The sequence below is a fragment of the Crocodylus siamensis genome, chromosome 2, assembly GCF_052110815.1.
Source record: "Crocodylus siamensis isolate JL-2025a chromosome 2, ASM5211081v1, whole genome shotgun sequence".
NCBI lineage: Eukaryota > Metazoa > Chordata > Crocodylia > Crocodylidae > Crocodylus > Crocodylus siamensis.
The window spans coordinates 5,882,657-5,905,648 of record NC_143396.1 but is presented as its reverse complement, the minus strand read 5'-3'; the positions used below and the strand labels follow the sequence as shown (position 1 = coordinate 5,905,648).

The window sequence follows — 22,992 nt, the reverse complement described above, 5'->3', positions numbered from 1 at the left end:
TCTTTGAAAACTCCTGGCGCTCTGGTGTAGTGCCCGAAGACTGGAAGAAGGCCAATGTGGTGCCGATCTTCAAGAAAGGGAGGAGAGTGGATCCGGCTAACTACAGGCCCATTAGCCTGACTTCTATCCTGGGGAAGATCTTAGAAAAGTTTATTAAGGAGGCCATCCTTGAGGGACTGGCCCAGGCTAACATCCTAAGGGATAGCCAGCATGGGTTTGTTGCGGGTAGGTCTTGTTTGACCAATCTCATTTCTTTCTATGACCAGGTGACCTATCACCTGGACAAGGGAGAAGACATTGATGTCATATATCTTGACTTCGAAAAAGCATTTGATCTGGTATCCCACGATCACCTCTTGGCCGAACTGGCCGGTTGTGGCCTTGGCTCCGCCACGATCCACTGGCTGGGAAACTGGCTCCGTGGTCGGACCCAGAGGGTTGTGATTGATGGCAGTCACTCATCGTGGTGCCCTGTGACCAGTGGGGTCCCTCAAGGCTCTGTCCTGGGACCCATACTGTTCAACATCTTTATTAACGATGTGGACATTGGAGTCAGGAGTGGACTGGCCAAGTTTGCCGATGACACCAAACTTTGGGGCAAAGCATCCACACCAGAAGATAGGCGGGTGATCCAGGCTGACCTGGACAAGCTCAGCAAACGGGCAGACGAGAACCTGATGGTGTTTAACAGCGAAAAATGCAAGGTTCTCCACCTTGGGAGGAAAAACCTGAAGCACCCTTATAGGCTCGGCAGTGCTACATTGGATAGCACTACAGAAGAAAGAGACTTGGGGGTCATCATTGACCACAAGATGAACATGAGCCTGCAATGCGATGCTGCGGCTAGTAAAGCGACCAAAATGCTGGCTTGCATCTATAGATGCTTCCCGAGCAAATCCCGGGACGTCATTCTCCCCTTGTACTCGGCCTTGGTGAGGCCGCAGCGGGAGTACTGCGTCCAGTTTTGGGCTCCACAATTCAAAAAGGATGTGGAGAAGCTTGAGAGAGTCCAGAGGAGAGCCACGCGCATGATCAGAGGTCAGGAAAACAGATCTTATGAAGATAGGCTGAGAGATATGGGACTCCTTAGCCTGGAAAAACGTAGGTTCAGGGGTGATCTGATGGCCACCTATAAGTTTCTCAGGGGTGACCACCAGGATCTGGGGGAACATCTGTTCACCAGAGCGCCCCAAGGGATGACGAGGTCGAACGGTCACAAACTCCTGCAAGACCATTTCAGGCTGGACATAAGGAAGAATTTCTTTACTGTCCGAGCCCCCAAGGTCTGGAACAGTCTGCCAGCGGAGGTGGTTCAAGCACCTACACTGAACACCTTCAAGAGTAAATTGGATGCTTATCTTGCTGGGATCCTGTGACCCCAGCTGACTTCCTGCCCTTTGGGCAGGGGGCTGGACTCGATGATCTCCCGAGGTCCCTTCCAGCCCTGATGTCTATGAAATCTATGAAACGGCCATGAGTTTCTGGGAGGCTGATTCAGACTGGACATCAGGAGAAACTTCTTTATCGTCCAAGTGTCCAGGGCCTGGAACAGACTCGCCCCAGAGGTGGTGCAAGCACCTACCCCGGACTCATTCAAAAGGTGTTTGGATGCTCATCCTCCTGGGATCATCTGACCCCAGCCGACTTCCTGCCCTTTGGGCGTCATCTCGCGAGGTCACTCCCAGCCCCTAATGTCTATGAAATCTAGGGAAACCTCCCTGGGCAACCTACTTTTCCGCTGCCAGGGCACCAGCGGGCAAGAGGTCCGCGGGGCCTGACTGAGAGGAGACCGTCCCGCGCCGCTCAGGAGTCGGGGTGCTTGGCAAGGATTTAACAGCCGGCCTTGTGCCCCCTCTGCACAGAGTCAAGGAAACGGGCAGTCTCCTCCTGCCCTCTGGTAAACCCACATCAGGGCCTGGCCCCCACAAAGGGCAAGGAGAGAGGAGCTGGAGGAGGGGGAGAAGGGCGGCAGGGTGAGCAGTGACGGGAAGGGGGAGGGGGAGGGGAGGCCATGGGGCAGGAAGCGGGGGGAGGGGCAGGAGAGAGCAGGCCGGCAGCAGCAGGAAGCTGTTGCAAGCAGCCCCCGGACAGGCAGGCGGAGCAGCCAATGGGCGGGCGCGGGCAGGGCGCGGGCTCAGAACATCCGCGCGAGGCGCGAGGGCTGCGCTGCTGCTGCCGGGTCCGTGCGCCGCCGCCGCCGGCAGGTGAGGGGGGGTGGGGGGTGTATGCGTGTGCGTCCGCGTGTGCGTCCGGCGCTGGGGGGGGGCAGCGGACCGGAGCGCCCGCGCTTGGGGGGAGGCCGGCCGGCCGGCCAGCCACCGAGCTTGTGCACGGCCCTGCACGCGCATGCGCACACAGATAGACACGCACGGAGACGGGCATACACATAAACACGCACGCATGCATAGATAGATGCACGTAGCCACACAAATACACACGCATAGACACGCGCAGACAGATGCACACACATGCATAGACATGCACACAGAAACACACACACACCTACCCACAGACACCTGCATGCATAGAGACGCGCACAGAGACGCACACAGACACAGAGACACACATGCATAGACATCTGCATGCATAGAGACACACGTGTACAGACACAAGCACACAGAGACACAAACACACACACATATACACTTATAGAGACATACACATAGGAACACACAAACATGCATAGAGACACACAGACACATGCACACAGAGACACATGCATAGACATCTGCATGCATAAAGACACGTGTGCACAGACAAACACACAGACACTCACGCACAGAGACACACATGCACTCATAGAGACATACACATAGGAACCCGCAAACACATGCAGATACCCACAGATACACATACACAGATACACGTGCATAGAGACATGCACACTGAGACGCACACACATAGACATGCACTGATACACAGATATGCACACTGCACACAGAGACATGCACACAGACATGCACAGGCACAGATACGCACACACATGCACACAGACACACACACGCATTGAGACACATACACAGAGACACACACCCCCCCACATGTACCCTGCCCCCTCCTCCTGCTCACGCTGGGTCCCGCGCCTGCAGTGCGCTGCAGCTCTCCCTGCGGGGGGGTGGGGGGACACCTGCCTGGGGAAGCCGGGCCCAGCAGGAGGCTCCCTGCACTCTGGGCTCCTGGCTTGAAAGAGGCCTGGGGTGTCCCCGGGAGCAGGTGGGCGGCAGGAGCTGGGCACGTTCAGCTTGCAAAAAAAGGCCCTGAAGAGGGGATGTGATGACAGCCTTCCAGTGTCTTTCGGGCTGCCCTGGCAGCCAGGGCTTGGGACTAGACTGGGCGGTGCCAGTGCTCCTATGGGACCAAAGCCGGAGGTTTCTGGCTATAGGGTCTTGCGTCTCCGCTCAGGGTCAGACCAGCACTGTAGCTGGGGTCAGGAAGGACTTTTACCTGCTGGTCAGGTTGGTACGGATTGGGGGTTTTTGCCTTCCTCTGTAGCAGGGGCACGGCCCTCTACGTGGGATTGCTTGAGTGTGTACTGACGGCGTGTCATGGCAGCAGGATTTTGGGTGCCTGGCACCCCCTTCACCGGTGGCAGGTTCGGGTGTTATATCTCGTGTTCATTCAGATTTCATGGCAGTCTGATGGAGAGTTTTCCTTATGGCATGGTTTGCACAGGGCTGATCCTGCCTCAGGCAGTAGGTTGGGTTAGATGTGGCCTCTGGGGGTCCCTTCCAGCATCACTTCTCTAGGATTTTATGATTCAGTTTGTGCCTCGGCCCCACAGGGCTGCAGAGAAGGGACTTGGGTATCCCTGATTCTGTCCTGATGGGGACCAGTTCTTCCCTGGTGTAAACTAGGCTGGTTCCCAGCTGCTGTGGGCTGGGGCAGTGGTGTCAGGCATATGGCCTGTGGCAGTGTATGATCTGGATTGATATCATGCCCCAACCCCAGCCCCCTTCTGCATGTGGCATGCAGACTGGACACAACACTGCGCAGACTGCAGGCAGCCCATGGGTCCAGTTTGGGACACAGTGTCCACTGCGTCCACAGTGTCCACTATGCCATTGTGGGTAGTGTGCGCCCTGTGTGCGAGGGACCACATGCCCAGCAAGCTGCAGGCTGGATCGGCCACACATGCCGCTCAGGGGGCCAGCACGGGGCACGTGCTTCATGCTGCACCTGGTGAGGAGGCCCCTGGCACTGGTGGCATAGCACTGGGTGCATTGCCTTGCTTACAGGCCCTTTGTAGTGATGTAAGAGGAGGAGGATGAATTTGGCTCCCTGACAGCAGCAAACCATTGCTCCTTTAGTCCCGTGTGTGCTGCTGCCTCTTGAAAGAGCCTAGGTAAGTCCTGGTGGTGTGTGAACAAGGGATCCCCCTGCGAGAGACCTCCAGGGCTAACCAGAAGCTTTGCATCCTCCTTCCTTGTGTTCCCTGGAGCTTCAGAGCAGAAAGTGAAACTATTGCTGAATTGCTATAGCCGCTGCCCGTGCAGGCCTCTGTGCAAGCTGGAGCTCCTGCAGAGCTGCCAGACTCCAGGCTGCAGTCGCTTGGATCAGGCTCCTCTTTCTAACCTGACTGTAGCTCCTATTTGCCTCTGCAGCACAACATGTATGAAAGAGAAAGGTCATCTTTATTGAGACACTGGATCTGAGTCTAAGCAGAGTGCCCTTGGTGTTATATCCCACATGTGAGCCTATGTTCCTGCTATAGCAGTAGATATTTAGTAAACATGGTGCTGCAACATACGGTAGTTAACTCATTGGTCTGACTGAAAGCTGTTTATTTCAATCATAGGAGAATAGGACTGGCAGGGCCCTTGGGAGGTCATCCCTTCCAAATAACCCCTGCTCAGGGCAGGATCTACTTGGTCTAAACAAGGGGTGGGCAATTATTTGGGCCCGAGGGCCACATAGGGAGTTTTGGGGAGCTGTCATGGGCTGGGTCAGTACTCCCTCCCCTCCACACCCCACAATAGGTTACCAAACCTCACTGTGGGATGGGGCTGTGGATGTGGAGGGGTAGAGGTAGGGGGAGCTGGTGTGGGTGTGGGCAGCAGCTTCAGCCTCCAGCCTGCCCTTGTACCCCAAGGAGAGGCTCAGGCAGACGCCCTGATCTCCAGGGGGAAGCTGCTACCTGTGTCTGCAGCTGGTGCTGGCGCCCACCCAGCACTGGTTGCTGCACATGCATGGGTTGGGAGCTGATGCAAGCTGTGGGGCTGTGCTGTAGCTGCAGGATGGTTAGGGGAAGAAAGGGCAGGAAAGGGGCAGACAGAGACTGAGAAATGAGGTACCCGTGATGAGCAGTAGCAGGCGGTGCTGGGGAAAAGCAGGAACCAGCAGTGGGTGTACTCGCTGCTTCCAGGGCACTTCTGGCTGTGGCTGCCCAAAGCCCACCCTGGGGCTGCCCTGTGGCTCCTCTCCTGTGCCGCCACCCTGCAGGCCCAAGGCAGGGCAGGGCAGCAGCCAGAAGGAGCCATAGGGCAGCCCATGCTTGGGCTTCGGGTAGCCACAGCCAGAATGGCTGTAAGCATGCCCACTGCCAGCTCCTGGTTTTGCGCAGTGCCCAGCACTGGCTGCTGTTGCTCATCATGGGCAGGGCTGATTCTCACCGTCTCCCCCTTTTCCCTCCTTCCCCACCTACTTCCACCTCTCTGCCCTGCTCCTACGGCATGACATGGCCCCGCAACTTGCACCAGCTCCTAGCCTGCACGCCGGAAGCAGTGGCAGGCAAGTGCTGGCATCAGGTGCGGATGCAGGCGGCTGTTTCCCAGTGGGGATGGGGGCAGCCTCCCGGGTGCGCAGGTGGCACTGCTCCATCAATGTGTCAGCTGTGGTCCCAGGCAATTGCCCCGATCCCTGGAGGGAACTTGCGGTGAGCGTCCAGAGCTGATGCTAGCGTGTACCCAGCACTGCTTCTGGCACGTGGGGCAGGAGCTGGTGTAAGCTGTGGACAGGGCCAGGACAGTACCAGATGTGCCTGCCCGCCTGGCATGACACAACAGCCAGAACTGATGGCTCTCTCTGGGCTTGATCCTATTACTTTGCAGCTGCCAATGGGCTGGGTACGATCAACTGGTGGGCTGGATGTGGCCCGTGGACTGTATTTTGCCCACCCCTGGTCTAAACCATCCCTGTCAAGCGCTTGTCTAACCTGCTTTTAAAAACTTCCAAGGATGGAGATTTCACAGCTTCTCTAGGTATCTGTTCCAGTGCTGAACCACCCTCAGAGCAAGAAACGTCTTTCTAAAAGTCAATTTAAATGTTTCCTGTTGTGATTCAAGACCATGACATCTTGTGCTGTCCCCTCTGGCCGTGGAGAATAGGTCATCACCATCTTCTTTTGACTGGGTTGTGCCAAATGCTCCTGCTGGGACTCAAACCCAGAGGTTTCTCACTGCAGGGTTTTTCTTCTCTGCTCCAGGTCATACTGATCACCAGATTTGGGGTCAGGAAGGGATTTCCCCCCCATGGGCAGTTAGGTACAGACTGTGGGGGAGTTTGCCTTCCTCTGTAGTGGAGGGCATGGTCCTCTTCCTGGGCTCTTTTGAGCGTATATTAACAACCTTTGCAGCATCGGGATGTTGGTCACTATTGTCCCCCGTACTTTGCCTATGGCAGGTAAGGGTGCTATGCAGTGGTGCACCAATAAAGATTTTCTTGGCCGATACCAATAGTTGATTATTAACCAATCATATCGGCCGATGCTGATCTGATAATTGATTTACTTTAAAATGCCTTTACATAAATGCAACTTTTTTTTTTTTGGGCACACAGTGAGCAGCCCGCATCTACCCTGTGCACAAATCTGGAGGGGGGGGGGCACATGCCCTTCCATGCCTCCTCTGGGGGGTACATGCAGTAGTGGGGAGCTGCCTTCCTCAGGCCCCCTGGACAAGCCTCCTATGGATCCATCCTGCTCCCTGCCCCAGCCCTGGGTCCCATTCACTGCCCTGGCTGGGCAGTACCCCCAGCCCTACTTCCTCCCTCACCATGGGGAGCTCAATCTGCATCCCACATATCCCTTCTCTTCCCTATACTCCTTCCCCTCCATAGATTTACCTGCAGGGAGCTGCTCTCCATGCTGCATGGCTGTTTTCCTGGCCGCATGCGTGAACTAAAATTCCCTGTCCAGTGTTTATCTAACCTGCTCCTGTAAACTTCCCACGGTGGAGAGCCCACCGCATCTCTAGGCATCCTGTTCAATGCTTGACTACCCTCCTAGTCGGAAAGCTTCTCGTGGGTTTTCCTCTATCTCCACCCTAATAAAATACTTTGAGCCATTCTAATTATTATCAGGCTGGGAACTGCTGTCTGCAAGGGCAGTAGGTTTATTCTCTGTTGAGACCATCCATTTGATGAAGGTCCCGGCCTGCAATAGGAAAGCACGTGAATCCCTGCCATAGGGAGGGGGAAGTTGGGGGGAAGTTACATTCATTGGGTCTTTTTTTCCCCTAGAATCTGAAGGAAGATGACATTTGCCGAGGATGAGGTTTATAAGTACATTAAGCAAAACATGTCCAAGTTCCACGTCATCCGCGTGGAACAGATGCTTCCCTTCGTGTCAGGATCCCTCTCTGTTCCAGATGTGGTAAGTTTTATTTATGTCTCTGGGCTGCTCTCTCTGGATTGCTTAGCTGCTCCCAGAGCCCTGCCCAGCCTTTTCCAGTAGCTGACAGACCCCTGCTCCTCTGCTTTGTCCTGTTGGGCAGGAGGAAATTCGAGCCGTGTTGAACAGCAAGGGGAACCACATCGCCGTGTGGGACTTCATTGACTTCCTGAGGCGCCGGAACGGATGGGTGGAAGTCTTCCTCAACGCCCTCCATCAGGCCAACTTTTGGGTGCTGGAAGAGGAGGTGCAGCGGGTGTACGAGGCGATGCAAGTTCGTAAGTGGCTCCGTGGTGCCTTGCTGCAGGCTGTCCTTGACCCCTGGGCCTCCAAGAGGCACGCGTGGACTCTGGTACCATGGGATGTGCAGCCCCCACAGTCCTTCACATACTGTCTTCCATGCGCACGCAAAAAGCAGGACTGTACTGGGTCATGCCAGTGGTTACTCCATGTAGCCCAGCATCTGGACCTTCTGGCCATGCTCCTTCTGGCCCAGGTCCTGGCCAGCATCTATCTACCTGACTAGGAAGGAGACGTTGGCCAGGGGGACGTCTGTCGTCCTTTCCCTTGTCTGTACACATCTCCAAGTAGAGTTTCACTGGATGGCATCCTCTGGCTCCTTAGGTGCATTGAAGGGGTGGTGGGTGCTGCATGGAGACTTCCTTGGCAGCCTGGTTATGACCCTGTCACCTGCATTTCTGTTCCTGTTCTGCAATTTGTTGTCCCAAGAAATCAAGTGCTAGGCACCTTGTGGCTTTTCTCTAGCCATGGCAGAAGCTTGTTATTCCTGCTGGGCTGAGACCCACTGCCTCCAAAGGCAGCCTGGGGTGGGTGCTTTAAAGGGAGAGCATACATAACTTGCTGGTTTAGAGTGTGACCCATTCCCTGGCATCTGCCATTGTTGGTGTGGGGACATTGGAAGATAAACCCCCGGTTATTCTCTGTGTGCTGAGAGAGGCTGGTCTGCGCAGGCTCCGTTGCTGGGGGTGTTTAAGAGCAGGTTACGCATGCTTAGCTGGGCTGGCTTAGACTGGACTAATCCCACTTAGACTGGAGCCAGGGGGTGTAATACGAGTGCTTCCCTAGGTCCCTTCCAGCCTGCCTGTTTGTGGTTCAGTGAAGCAGGGAAGTATACTTTTCCCAGAGGGATTTGGGTGCATGTATGTGGGATCAGCGCTTGCGTGGGTTTACAGGGGTCTGGGCTTCATTCCTGCCGGGGGTGGATGGACCCCCTGGAAATCCTGTCCCTGAGCAGCGTGCCTGGGGATGCAGAGGAAGCCGGTGGTAGAGCAGGGAGGAGGAGAACGGCACCAAACATCCCGGGCGGGTGTTGGCACCACTGGGCCAGCCTTCTGCTGAGCCCAGTTGCTTTCCCTTGCACTGGGATTTCATAGACATAGATTTTATAGACATTAGGGCTGGAAGGGACCTCGGGAGATCATCGAGGGATGCTGCCTCCCTTTCTGCCACAGTCCCTGGCTGGCAGGGGGAGCCTGTGTGAGGAAAGTACTTGGAGAGGCCAGGACTGAAGCCTGAATCGTCCTTCCTTCCCATCCCCGAGGCTGGTGAATCCCAGTCTTTAGCCTGTTTTTTAGATTCCCAGAAAAGTAGGGTTGGAAGGGACCTCTCTTCCCAGCCCTGCCCCTTTGAGGAAGCTGGGTGGAAAGGCAGGCAAGCTGGCTGAGCAGGGGTGTGGGAGGGCAGAGGCTGCCACTAGCAGGCAGTAGGTCCTGGCTTTTCTGACGTGGTTTCTGGGCCTGTTGGGTTGCCCTGCCTAAGGGTGTGTTTGATCCCACGGTGCATTGTGTCAGGAGCTGGCTGGAGCCTGCCTGAGATGAGTTTGTGGGTCTCAGGGTAGTCCCTAGGGCCCACGTCCCCCTGTCTCCGCACTGGCTGTTCCTGCCCGTCACTGTCTGACTTGGCAGAGCTGTCAGGAGCATGCACTCCTCTTTCTATGGGCAGGGGCCTGTCCCAGTATCGGCACATCCGTGGCCAGTGCAGGCCTTGCTCCCAGCAGGCTGGTGCCCTTCTGCTCAAGGCTGCACCAGCCCTGCCTTTGCACCTGCCTGCACAGGCCTCCTGTTTGCTCTTTCCCTGTCCCTGCCCACATGCGAGCATTCGCTCTCCTTTTAGGTCCTGCTGTTCCATCCTCTCATCAGGCGACCAGATCCCCATCCAGCTCCTCGTTGGCGTGCAGCCGGACCCCCCCACCCGCTGAGAGCCCTGGCTCTCAGGAGCCTGGCATCGCCTCTCCGCTGCCCAGGAAGCCGGTGACACCTGCATCTTGCCCCTCCTCTGTCGTGGGCACTGACAGTGCTGCAGAGGGCTGCAGGGATCCGATGGTGGAGATGCTGGAGAAGGTCTGCTGCTCACGGAGTTGCCTCTTGGTCTGGATTTGGGCCTGACTTCCTCACTGAATCGTATGGTGCATGTGGGGCTGGATTCCCTCCGGCTTTGCCTGGCTGGAAGTCTCCTGTGGGGTGGGGCATGCAGATTGGAGATGCCACTCCCTGATGCCTGGCCCTGCCAGCTGACTTCTTTTCCCTTGGTTTCTCAGGAGTTGCCCTTGTCTCCTGTTCTCCATAGTGGGAACGGGTGTGCAGGGTATCCTTTGGGGCATGCGCCAAACACTCCTGGCCCATGCTAGTTCCCTCAGTTAGAAGGTGGTCTCGCATGCACCTCTGGGGCCAGGGAAGTCAGCAAGAGCCATCAGGCAAGTCCCAAACCCACCTAGCTGCTCTTAAGAGGATGCCTGAGTCTGAGGTGTTGGAGAGACACCTAGGAGCTGCCTCGCTGGAGCGTTGGGAGGAGGTATGCTCGGCATGCTCATGGTATTCATGTGGAAGCTGTTCATTGCTGTTGTGGGGGTGGAGACATGCCCTTTCTCTCCACATCCACTGATCTGTGGCATCTCTCCTGAACTCATTTGTATAGTTATCCTCTCTGTCTCCGAGCTGCCCTGTTTCTGGAGAAGGGCTGAGGTACCCAGGCAGCACAGGGCAGGGAGAACTTGCAGTGGGCAGCATTTCAGAGGGTCCCCAGGATCCTTGCCCATCTGACTGAAGTGAAGAAGGGAACAGGGTGTTAGCCAGACTCCGTCCCAAGGAACCCCATGCCCGAGCAAGGCACAAATAGCACTGACGTTGTGATCTAATCTCACCCTTTTTCGCAGGTCCCAGAGTGCACTCCAGCCCCTCCACGGCAGGTTGTCAGTCCCCAGCAGATGAGAAACATATCAGTTGGGGCTGTGCAGGCCTCCCATAGAGGCAGCGACCCCGGAAACATCAGCCTACCTCCCCTGGAAAGCCAGCAGGATTGTAGGGAGGTGCTAGCAGGACAAGCAGAGCTTGTAGAGCTGGATATGCCCAGTGAGCAGACCCAGAGCTGGCCCAGTCGCCAGCAGCAGCCAGTCTGTGTGAACAACGGGTATTTTGGGAACATGAATCACCTGAGCTCGGGGGCGGGTAGCAAAGTCCTGGTGACGGGTCCATCAGCACCAAGGGAGGAGCCAAGATCTGCCAAGAGCCCCAGCGCTGGCCGGAACGAGCCGGAAGAGGATTCATTTGTCTCCATTGACTGCTCCCCTTCACCAGCAGGGGTGGCCAGAGAGGGCCAGGGGGGCGGGCCGCTGGCTGGAGACTCACTCCAGGAGGATAAGCGCCAGGCTCTGGCAGGTTATGTGAACGAGAATGTGGCATGCAGCATGGTGGATGTGCGCAGCCCTTTGCTGATTCAGAAGCAGTTCGATGTGGAGCAGAAACAGGCCCAGATGCTGCAAGACGGTGGAGGAGACACAGGTGGGTCTTCCCTCCTCTGAGGTTCTTGGCAGGGGACTCGCTGTGACTGAGAGGGGAGCATAGCTCATGGTAGGGCTGAGATGCTCCCTGTGCCCAGAGCCATCCTGGGTGACGAGCAGCCAGGCAGGATAGGACTTTTCACTATTGTAGCACTGTTATGTGCAGAACCAGCTGCTTTGAATCCCTAGCACTAGGCACCTCCCAGGGCAGGACCCTGACATGGTCTTGGCTCCTGCTGACCGTGGTCAGACAGCCTGTGAGGTGAGCTGTCCTGCCTTGGTGCTCCCTGTCCCATCCAGACCTGTCCCACGTTCCAGGCCAAGGGGTCAAGCCTTGCTTGGAGATTAGGGATAGCAGAGGGATGTTATTCCCCTCTGAGATCATGGGGCTTGACCCAGAACTCCTTGAAGTCTGTGCGGGGTGGCTATCCACTGGCTTCATGGAGCTTTTGCTTGTGCCCCCGTCACCCTGTACTTCCCATCACAAGTAGACCTGGGTGACATCTTTTGCTCAAATGTTTTATGAGCTAAGATGGGGTTGAACTGCGTGAGGTCAGGTTGAATTGTGTCAGCCCAAAATTCCAGATATAAGGTGGAAGAGCGGGAGCGCTTCATACCGATAGTTTTGAAATGGAGCGCTTGGGGGTTGGTTTTGTCTTGAAATGCCCTGTGTTTCTTTACAAAATTTACCTAAATTTATATATATAAAAAAATATATATATACTGGTGTATATACATTTTTAAAGCAAAAACCCTGCCCTCTCTGTATAACAAAATGAAACATTTTGTTCTGGCTCAAACAAAGCAACATCCCCCTCCATCCCTCTAGTTTGCCCAGCATGCAGAAAAGCCCCTTGTTTGCCCAGGTCTGCATTGGTGCTCTAATCCTTTCAGTGTTACCCTTCTTTATGACTTTTCTCTTGTTCTTCCTTATATCTGGAGCAGCCTCCTGCTGCTTAGTGGGGTATCAGAAATCTAAAAAGTGGGACTTCATAAGCAGAGAGGAGGCCAGTAAGAGAGAAGTTGCTCCTGCCCTGGATGTGTACCCTCAAACAGGGGCTTTCATAGCGCTGCAGGGCTGGAGAGAACCTGACGGTTGTCCAGACCAACCTAGCGTTTGTGTTGCGGGGATTTGAAGCGCCCCTTCCTCGGAGACCTCTCCCCCATTAATGAATCTTGTACTTTGTCTCTACCCAGACCTTCAGCATCACACCACTACCCCTGCTCTTGCAGCTGACCCCCAGCAATTGACTTCTACTCCTGTTCCCAGTAATGCTCCTCTAGCCAAATCCCAGCCCTTTGTTGGCGTGCCCGGCACAGCCAAGCTTCTGCACCTCTCTAATTCTGGTCTTGCTGGGGAGTTTCCGGATGCCAGCAGCTTCCCCTCTTCTGCAGCTCGCTCACCGTTGTCCTCTGGCTCAGTGCATGTGGCCTGCGACAGCTCCCTGGATAAGATGAAGACTCCGATCCAAGAGACCAAATTGCCAGGGGTGGGGAAGAGCAGCAGCAACTTCTCTGTGCTGCCCCAGAAGGAGGTAGGTTGTCTCCTGTGTGTGGAGTATCCCACCTGGTTTGCTCTCTAGGTTTTTAGCCTCAGTAGGGATGGATGCTTTGGATAATGACATCTCTGCCTGATGCTTCCCTGTTCAGCCAGGTCCTCCCAGTCCTCAATCTTTTCCTCCTGAAGTTTCAGACTTGAAGCAGGTGGCTTGTTTTGGGAGGCGGGGGTGCGGTCTGTCTTCTGCTCTGCCCCAGCATTTTGTCATGAGCATTTTAAAGAGGCCCTTGGGCTAATGAGTATGATGGAGACATCTGTGCAGCTGACTGAAATCCTGCTGGGAGAATCAGGCCTCTCCACATTAGGGCCCTGGTCCAGTGCTTACTTGAGTCAATGGGAAGTTTCCTGTTCAGACTCCAGAGGGCTTTGGATCACACCCCACGGGTAGGAAAGGCTTATCGGGTAGATCAGTTAGTCTGTCTGCTCCTTGGCAGAGGGGTGATCCCTGCAACATCCTGTCGAGTGTGCTTTGCTGCTGTTAGTGTTCAGAGTGGTGAGGCTTCTGGCTTCCTCAGGGTCCTTCCACAGCCTATTAGATATCACTCAGAGGAAGCTTTCCCTCTTATGCAGCCTGAAATGCCCCCTCTTAATCCTGGTGCTCCTGGTTATGTCCAGCTGCATTGCACTAAATCCCCTTCCTGGCCCAGTGGTAACTGTTTGCCAGTGCTGGTACCAGCTGCCTCAGTTCCACTGGAGCCCCAGGTGTGACTAGGCAGGACCAGCCCCCAGTCAGCTGCCAAGCCGCTTCATAGCTGTTCTCACTTTTCCTTGTCAGTCATCCCCTTTGGCATATGGATCATTTCAGTTGTTCTTGTCTTGGTCTGTCCCCATCCCACAGGCTTCGTCAGAGCCCTGATAATCTCCTCTCCTTTTTTGCTCGCCATCCTTCCAGCCATGCAGCACCGGCTGTGCCCCATTCTCCTAGGCCGGGTACTGCAGGTGACCTGTTTCTTAGCTGCATGGGCTGAGCTGCATGACCTGAGCTGCTTAGCCTCTTGCAGTGTGGTTTGAGTGCGGAAGCTGTGGGCACTCACCAAGTGGCACTTTGATTTGTGATCTGAATGATCCCCTTTGTTGCCGTCCCTTGCAGGTGGTTCAAACCCCACAGCCCCCTCGTTCGGATGCGAATCAAGCCAAGCCAGAGATCTCTTGGAGCATGAGAAACACCAGCCCGCAGAACGCAGCTGGCATGACCAGAAACACCATGCCAGACATCTCTAGGAGCTACCAGGTGTTTTCCAGCAGGGAGGAAGAGCAGCTCAGCAAGCCAGGCACGCTCTGCTCCACACTGAGCGAGCTCCCGGAGCAGCCAGCGTGCCAGCAGCCTAGCTCGCGAGACACAGACCCTGAGTATTCTGGGAGGTCAGACCGCTTTCTCCTCAGTGACCCCATCATGATGAGCAACTTGAGCACGGCCAGCTCTGACCCTGGAGGCGCCTGCAACCTTCAGCCAGAAGAAAGTCATTCTTCGTCCTTCTCAAAGCCACGCCAACTGCCTTCGACAGCTGTCAGTGGCCCTGAGAAAGATGAGGTTCCCCAGATTGGCCAAAGCACCTATCGATCAGTGAGCAGCAGCTGGGACGCCGCCGATGTGAGAACTCACGAGATCCACGTGATGAACGATCCTGATGTGGAGCTGGAGGATGCTGTCGACCCCAGGGACAGCGCCTGCAAGACCTCTCCTGCATCAGCCTCTCCTGACCTGTCTGGAGGACGTCCTAGCCACGAGGCAGGCAGTAGCATGCAGCCCAGTGGTCCTTGGAGTCCCATGGCACCTCCGAGAGATTCGGGCCACAATGCAAACCAACCAAGAGGAGACGGTGCCGAGGATGCCTCTCCTTATTTGGGGCTAGCCATGGCCGTTGCCTTCTTTTCTGTTGCGGGCTTGATGCTGTACAAGCATCTGAATAATTAGCAGAGGAGCGCAGCAGGGAGATGGAAGAATATCACTTCCTCTCTGGCCGCTAAGACTTGGGTGAATGCCACGCTTAGCCGTGTATGCAGATGGCTCCTTTCTCTTTCGGCAGCATTTCAGCCAGCGGCTGTACGGCTTAGGCATGAGAGGGGGACTTTGGGAAGCTCTGTTAAATCTTATCTGGAGGGAGGAATCCTGCCACCTCAGATGCTTGACTCTATTGATACTCTACCTGCTTCTCTTCCCTGGTTGCCATCTTGTAGGCAGCTCTCTCATACCCCCACCCACCCAGTGGGACCCTCATTGGAGAAGAAAATTTGCCCCTCCCTTCTGGCAGTGCTCAGGGTCTGCCCCTGCCAGGGGGTGGCTGTGATGGGGACACCGTGCTTCTTCGCAAGTCGTCCCACATGTCTCTAAGGAATTCCCGGATGCCTTCTGCCAGCGCCAGGAGGAGTGTTGTGTTGTTTGCCGAAGCCAATTTCTGGGAACATCGAGATGTTGCTGGTCCCCGGTGCGAGGTTTTGCTTGATGTCAAGACACGGGTATGTGGGGACCCCTTAATGCCTGGCCCCTAAGCTGGGGTCTCCAGTTCTCCCTCCCATGGTGGGAGGTCAGAGGAGCTGAGCTCTTCTGGCTTCCTGTTTGCTGTCAGGGTGGCAACTCTCCGGTCCTTCCCGTTCTTGGATGGGGCCTGTTGTCTGCCCTGCGGGATCTTCCGCCCTGCTGAGCTCAGTGTGGAGGAGGGCTCTGTGTGCCAGTCAGATCCCACTTAATGCCTTCTTTCAAGGGCATAGGTGATGCTAGGCCATGTGCCAAGCCACTTATGCCCTCTGGGGTGAATTCCACCCTTGCCTTGTACCTCACCAGTGAGACTCTGTCCAGGACTGGGAACACAGTCATTAGTATCTGATGGCTTTTTGATTCCTCCCTGTGCAAGAAGTGACCTCTGATCTCCTGTGGGGCAGGGGTGCGTGTCTTACAGTGCCACCTCCATTGGCCCATCCTTGGTACTCCTGGTAGAGGGGTCATGGCTTGAATGGATCATGGGGGATGAAATGTGCAGCTTGGCCCTGTTCCAGGCTGGGACGAGGGCTCCATCCTCTGGCAAAGTCAGCTTCTTCTGTTAGTGGGATGTCCCCTCAACATCCAGGAAACTGGCCTGCAGGGAGTGCTGCTAATTTGTGACCTGTCTCCCTCCCCTGAGCATACTTGCACCATGCCGCGCTCTGTGGCCTCCGTCTGCAAGTTGGATCACTTGCAAGCGAGCGCAGTGCCTGGAGAGACCAAGCCTCTGTGCTGACTGGCCTGGGTGTGAATCTCCATAGAGCTCCCCAGTGTACAGATTCAGGCTTTCCTTACCTGGGGAGGGAAAATGAAAGAGCTCCAGTCCCTTCATGGTGATGGTTAACTAAAGCATCCTTCAGCTGGACTCAAGGAATGAGGGACTGGTCTTTCTGCTAGTGCCCCAGCCATGATGTGGCTGTCTTTTCCCTGTTGCATCATCTTAGCATTTTTGGCACAGAGACCTCAGCATTGAGGGCAGAGCTGCCCCTCAAGCCTTGATGGCACGAGGTTCCTGCTTTAGCGTCTGCAGCACAGTGCCCAGCATATGGATGTGCCAATCTCCCTCTGCCCCCGGCTGCTTCAAATCACCGTGATGGCACAGAGCAACATGTTTTCCAGCCAGGGGCACATAGGTGGTTGCTCAGTCCTGCAATTTTGCTCCCCCCAACTATGGGGGTGTGAGGAAGAGCGGGGCAGACAGCCAGCATGCGCTCTCCAATGTGCTTGGCCTCAGGGCCTCTGGCTCTGGAGGTGGGCGGGGAGGTGTGCAAGCAATTCCTCTCTCTGGCCTCAGTGCCTTGCACAACTGCTGGGCTCCAGAGATTGCCAAGGACAGTCTCATTGGGAGACCGGATGCAGAGACCCACACGGGGTTTCCTGCTTTCCAGCCCTGGGGACAGCCAGGCATACATGTGAGCATTGGCTGTGTGCTGCGCTCTACCCCCCTGCCTGTGCACCCCAGAGGCAGGGGAGCAGGGTCCCTGGACTGAGCACCCCCTAGTTGCACCCCTTGGAACCGCTTCAAAATGAGGTACTTCTAGGCAATGTATTTACTTCTCCAAGATGAGGTTTCCCTCCCCGCCATTTAACATGGGTCAGGGAAAACCCCTTGTCTTGGATTCAGGTATGAACTGGCAGCAGGGTGGGGGGGAGGAGGGGGTAGGAGGCTGTTGGAGCTGCAGCTGCCTCCCTCTCCCCCCTTCCTCCCTGCAGCTGACCCTGCAGCTCCAGCAGGCCCCAGCCCCAGCCCAGCAGCATAACAGTTGTTGCAGTGGTGGCAGCTATGGCTGGACCCTGGCGCCATTGCCAGAGCTGTCATTGCCAACACTGCTGCTGGGCTGGGGATGGAGCTGGAGTGAAGCTGGAGTCCTGCCGGAGTAGGAGGGGAGGCTGCGGTGGGGTTGCAGAGGGGACCAGAGGAGGTGGGCAGCAGGCACTGCTCTCCTGCTGCCAAATCTGGCACCCGAGGATCCCTATTTCTCACACCCGCTAGTTTGCAAGGAAAAGTGCATGTTCTGCATGAGAAAATACAGTAAATGATCAATGTCGGAGCAGCTGCAGGGCAGGATTCTCCGTGATGCTGCGGCGGTGGGACACCTGGAGAAGCCACTTCCAGGAAGTGGAAGGTGAAAGGTTTGGTCTCTTCTGGGTGGTTCGGTGCCCGGGCTCTTAAGTTGGACAGCCAAGGTGGGGACCCGACCCTGTTGTTAACCTTGACTGACCCCTTTGTGACACAGGCCTGGGTGGTCCCAGGGGGGTAGAGCTGCCGCCTCCTCCTGCTCGCCTCCCAGGCTTGTCAATGTGGCTGCTGCCTGGGCCTGCACTGGTGTGGCTCCTTGAACCCAGAGCAGGAATGCCAGCACTGCTTATCCCTTCCCTCCCCTCGACCAGATCCGGTCGAGTCGGGTCAAGAGGCTTTGGGGCTGCTCCTGGATGAAGTGTTGCGGGCCTGAGCTGAGAACCTCCAGCGCTTTCATAGGGGTCCCTCGCCAGCTGCCCGCTGGTGATGGCCTGGGGGAACTGTGTCAGTGCTGATTCAGCCCAAGGGTGTATGGAGGAAAGCGCCAACTCCCAGAGCCATTTCCTCCCTCTGGCTGGGCTGTGTTGTCTCTTGCTGAAAGGGCCTGTCCTTCTCCTCACCCCTTCTTGCTCTTTGAGTTCTTGGATCTTGTCACGAATTGAGCTGGACGGCAGCACAGAGATCCCTTACTCCATGTCCTGGAGCCCCAGCCTCAGCAGCTGGAGGCTCCCTGGGCAGGAGGGACATAGGGCCAGGGGAAGGGAGATGAGAGCAGGGGAGGAGAGGAGGGGGCAGAGCTTCCTGGAGCAGGTCACTGACACCCCCCATTACTGATGGAGGGTTGGAAATGGGCGTACCTTGCTCACCCCTCCCAACTAGTCCTTACTCAGGCGGCTGAAACTAGTGCAGGACCTCACTGGGAGGAGCTCTGAAAGCTGTCATGGGAGGGAAGGGCAGGTCACACCCTGCTGCATTCAGGGCTTTGGGTCCTTGCCATGTAAAATTACAGGGCCAGGGAAGGCTTAATTTGGCTCTTAGCAGTGACACCTGCTCCACACAGCCAGAGGATCAAATCTGCTCCTCCCCTTGCCTCCACTCCAGCATTCGGAGCGCAAACCCCCATCAGGTACACCACTGGGGCAGGGATCTGAGCGGCACACAGGGAGAGGGCTGAGCCTAATTTACAGCATGCCTGCCCGCAGGGTTAGCCATCATTGTCTCAGCCAGTGTGGGATACGTTTGTGTCTTCAGCGAGACCAGTGAGATGACAATGTGAGGGAGGGCAGCTAAAATTGTGTAGTACCCAGTGTGTCAGCATGGAGGGGGAAGTGGTGAGGCCAGGTCATCATCACAATGCTGGAAGTCTGCTACCAGGGGCAGATCCAGGGGGGTGCCTGGCGCAGCTGCCCCTCCTGTTAATTCCTGCTCCATCTAAAGTTTAAAACCATCTGCCTGGTGGTGGCAGCAGCATTTCTATTTAGGCAGCAATGACAGCATCTGTTGAATTCATGGCTCATTAAATTACTGGATTCCTGCTAAACTCTTCACTGTACCAGTGTGATTGACCCTCTCTCCTTGATGGTCCACTAATCAAGCCAGCCTCTCTTCTGCAGTTGAGCTGTCTGATAGCGGCTCCTGGTAATATAGCTCCTGTTTCACAGCTCTGCAGACTGTTTTTAATTCATCCAATAAAGTGATATTTGTTTTTGCTTTGATCTTGAACTGAGTATTACAGCCCTGGGGCTCTTGCATATTAGTAAAGCTTCTAGTTTCTTTTCACCTGGAGAAAAATATGTGCTGTGGTATATGTGATGATGACACACCTTGCCATCTACACCTTCCTTCTCCAAATCCTAGATCCACCCATCTCTGATACTGCTCATGGCACTTACCGACCTGCTCTGTAATGGTCAGAAAATAAATGGTAACCATTCCCTCCCCCGCAAGGGGCTAGATTTCCAAAGCCAGTAAATGGCTTCCCACTGTCCCTACTGGGATTTCCAAAAAAAATAAAAATCTATCAGCCTCTTGAGGCACCTTAATACCTGTGCAGATCGTAACCCTGGTGTCCCCAGTGTTTTGTGACTCCCACCTGGTTTACGAGATGGGTTTGGTCTTGCATCTTAGGAGGAGCGTGCGCTGGGGTCTAGCCCGATTCGCATCAGCAGTGGAATCGCAGGTCTGCAAATTGCAAATGATGCTCAAGCCCAGCTCAACTTCCAGAGCCCAGCTGGGGTTGCAGGGCTGGCAGAGAGAGAAGCCCTCCTCACTCCCAACTGGAGAAGACTTTGCTCTCAGGTGATTGACACAGTAAAATGGGAGCCCATGCGGCTGTGCTGTTACACAGTCACTTTGCAGCATAGAGCTGGGCTGTAAATGTTTGTACTTGTGTAGCGCCTCTGAGAATTTCTGTGCATCTTCCACATGTGAATAAATTCAGCCTCCTGTTGGCTGAGTGAGGTGTGCAGCTGTTATCCCCCTTCAGCAATTACTGGGGCTTGTACCAGGCTTAGGAAGAGAGCCCAGGAGTCCGGACTCTCAGTCCCTCTTTCTAAGCAGTAAGGCATGCTGTGTGAAAGCTACCCGTGCAAGGAAATGCAGATTTTTTCTAGAGTAACTTCATCCTGGAAGCTTTTCTTTACCCCCAAATGGCACAAACTTCTCAAATCCCTTACCTCTAATTATGAGAAACTGATGTTTGTTACCATAAAGAGGGAACTCAAAGGGAGAAGTCAATTCTTTGGAAGCCAGGGATGAGCTTTGCAAGGGAGAGAGTGCATTTGGCCATGTGAAAGCAAGCTGAGATGTTAAAAATCAGTGTGCTAAGGAGGTGGAGTGTATATTTATCTACACGGTGACTTTCTCCAACATAATTCACAGCACATCCTTGGAGTGTCTCATGCTCCACCAGTCAGACAACTCTTCAGACCAAGTACTGGCCTCCTCTCATTCTTTGCTTCCATGCTTTTTTTTAATTGTATTTTTGCAGTCCTTTGTAGTTTGCGGTTATTTTTGCAGGATAGATCTATTTTCCATGAAACAGTTGCTTTGTAGTCACTGAACAGGGTAAAAGTGCACAAGCACCTTTGCTTTAGGCAGCATGGGATTTTATTTTTTTCATACAAGGCTGCTGTAAAGCCACAGTGAGAGGTGCCTGTCGAGGGGAAGCCGTGCTCTCACGACAAGAGTGTTTTGTAAGATGCCTTGGCAGGATAAATAACAATAAAATAGTTTCTCAAGTTAAGCTTGGGTTGTGATGCTGTTATGTGTGTTCCTTCAGCACGGAGGAGGCGGTCTGGCTCTTGGAGCATCTCTGGGACGGAGGGGGATGCTCATCAGGTGCTAGCATGGAACTGAAGTGGTGATGGAGCTGCGACTAGACGTCTTGGCGTCTAACTCGCAGTCCCAGGACCTTTCCAGATAAAGATTGATTGATCTGGCCAATCCTGTCCCAGCTTCTTTGCCCTGTGGGCCAAGTGGGTGGTGCCAGGTCCATCCGTGGGCTGGATCCGGTGCATGGGCTAGGCGTGGCAAGGGCCCGATCCACTGTGTGGGGCAGGGTTTCCACCCCTTTGGTGAGAGAGCTGCCAGCGTTTTAATGACATCTTGCAAGGGGCTGGGTTGGCCAGGCCCTAGCCCTGCACGGTTTGGCTTTGTAACTGGCTGACACAAAATACCTCCTTACAGGTAAATTTTGTATCTAGTGCAATTTAACCAAGGTCTGGATCTTGCCTATAATCAAGTCTATTGGGAATTAAGTTATTTGAGTTAATTTTCTTGTATTCCTCGTCCTCAGCCCATCGTATGGCAAGTCTACACGATCATTTTATAATAGCCTGAATGAAACCTTTGCTTCTGGGGAAAAAGCAGTGTCTGCATGATGCATCCAACACCCTTGTGTCAAAGTGAATCCAGAATGTTTACCCAGGAGCAATCACTTCTGAAGATTGTTCAGGTACATGCTCAGACGTGTTGGTGGTTGGTCCCTCACCTTCCCACAATACTTCACACCCTTCCCAGTTGGCCACTGGGAGCTGGCTGACAGCTTGTTTATATCCTGGCTCTTGGCCATGCTCTTCCCCTCTGCTTAGATGCTCCAGGCATCAACACCAGGTGGCTCAAATGCAGATGTTAACATCTTTGCTGATGGCCTATGCATCGCACTTGTCTTGGGGCCTGTGCAGAGGTCCTGCCCTGTGAGGTGAGGTCAAAGTGCAGGCTTCCTTCAGGAATAGGCACAGAAATTATGACGTATAGGACACTGTCACTAGTGATTTGGCTGGGCAGGGCCAGCAATGGGACATGGTGTGGTACCAGCCAAGACCAAAGACTTGGAAGGCAGCCTACAAGCATGTGAGGGACAGAAACAGCAGCTCATCCACTATGTCAGGCACCCTGTCTGTACTTGGAAGAGTGGGACAAGATTTTGGAATGGGATTCCAGGAAAGGAGACTTGATAAAGCCTCATTTTTGGTAGGTGTAGATATGGAGTACACTGGGTTCAACGGCACTGGCCCCTTCTTGGAAGAAGGTAGCCTCCAGCAGCTTGGAAACTTTTAACTTGGTACCTGCCCCATATAGGTGTTCTCCAAGGTTATACTGAGCACTGTGTAGCTGCAATCCAGCCTGCAACCCACTAGATAACCCATTAGGATCCAGCCTAGCGGATCAGGGAGCCCAGGAGGAAGGCTGAAGAACTATGTCACCATCAAGGTCTCCTTGAGCAGGAAGAGGGTCTGCAAGTGACATCCCCATGGCGTGGGTCAGACTCCCCCCACACTTGCCTTTTCCTTTGAAGGTGAGACTCAGTGAGAGCCTTTCATTACTTCTCTTGCCTTTTGGTTGCAAGTTGTCAGGGACACTGGGGGTGTCCTTGACACCCCACATCTGTTATCCTTGACAGCAAAAGGAAAAGAAGGAGGGGTGGCAGGAAGGTGTCTGGGAAGTGCAGCAAGGCGACGTCCAGTGACTTTCCACCTGAGGGCAACCAGCTTGGTGTGGGAACCCCCCACTTCTTTGCTCCCTTGAATCTGCAGGCCAGGTTCTGGCCACAGCACCCTGTATTGCCAAGCAGCCCCAGAGAGAACAGTCTGTTCGTAGCAGTCCTGCCCACCGTGCTCCCATGGACCACCTTATCAGGTCTAATAAAAGATATCATCTCTACTACGAGTCCTGACCACCTTATTAAGCACATTCTGCTCTCACCACCCTTTTCCTGCTGGGTACAGATGTCTGCTGTCTTCAGCTCCTGTGCATTATGCTTTGATTGCACTGGAAAGACAAGGCTTTGCTTCCTTGGCCTCGAAGGGAGCTTTCTTCTCTCCTATCATGCAAACACCTAACATCCTAAGGGATAGCCAGCACGGGTTTGTTGCGGGTAGGTCTTGTTTGACCAATCTCATTTCCTTCTACGACCAGGTGACCTATCACCTGGACAAGGGAGAAGAGATTGATGTCATATATCTTGACTTCAAAAAAGCTTTTGATCTGGGATCCCATGATCACCTCTTGGCCAAACTGGCCAGTTGTGGCC

General features: G+C 54.6%; 1 protein-coding gene across 2 annotated transcripts; it reads left to right on the top strand.

Annotated features, from left to right (window-relative positions):
* The first annotated feature begins 1,776 nt into the window (after positions 1–1,776).
* Positions 1,777–20,703, top strand: MAVS (mitochondrial antiviral signaling protein). 2 transcript variants are annotated; one of them, XM_090035069.1, is made up of 7 exons: positions 1,777–1,897; positions 7,456–7,588; positions 7,710–7,884; positions 9,740–9,966; positions 10,779–11,403; positions 12,600–12,937; positions 14,051–20,703. In XM_090035069.1, exons 2-7 carry the CDS (start codon positions 7,469–7,471, stop codon positions 14,873–14,875), a joined length of 2,310 nt encoding a protein of 769 aa, XP_089891195.1. In that variant the 5' UTR covers positions 1,777–1,897; positions 7,456–7,468; the 3' UTR covers positions 14,876–20,703. The 2 variants fall into 2 exon arrangements, with proteins under 2 accessions (XP_089891195.1, XP_089891194.1); XM_090035068.1 differs by lacking the exon at positions 1,777–1,897 and adding an exon at positions 2,093–2,204.
* The last annotated feature ends 2,289 nt before the right edge of the window (positions 20,704–22,992 follow it).

What these genes read in the sequence shown, in the direction of transcription:
- MAVS (XM_090035069.1), top strand. Translation starts at nt 7,469, where the DNA reads ATGACATTTGCCGAGGATGAGGTTTATAAGTACATTAAGCAAAACATG. An exon ending in TGGTGGAGATGCTGGAGAAG is followed by an intron (nt 9,967 to 10,778) that starts GTCTGCTGCTCA and finishes CCTTTTTCGCAG; the next exon opens with GTCCCAGAGTGCACTCCAGC. An exon ending in CTGTGCTGCCCCAGAAGGAG is followed by an intron (nt 12,938 to 14,050) that starts GTAGGTTGTCTC and finishes CGTCCCTTGCAG; the next exon opens with GTGGTTCAAACCCCACAGCC.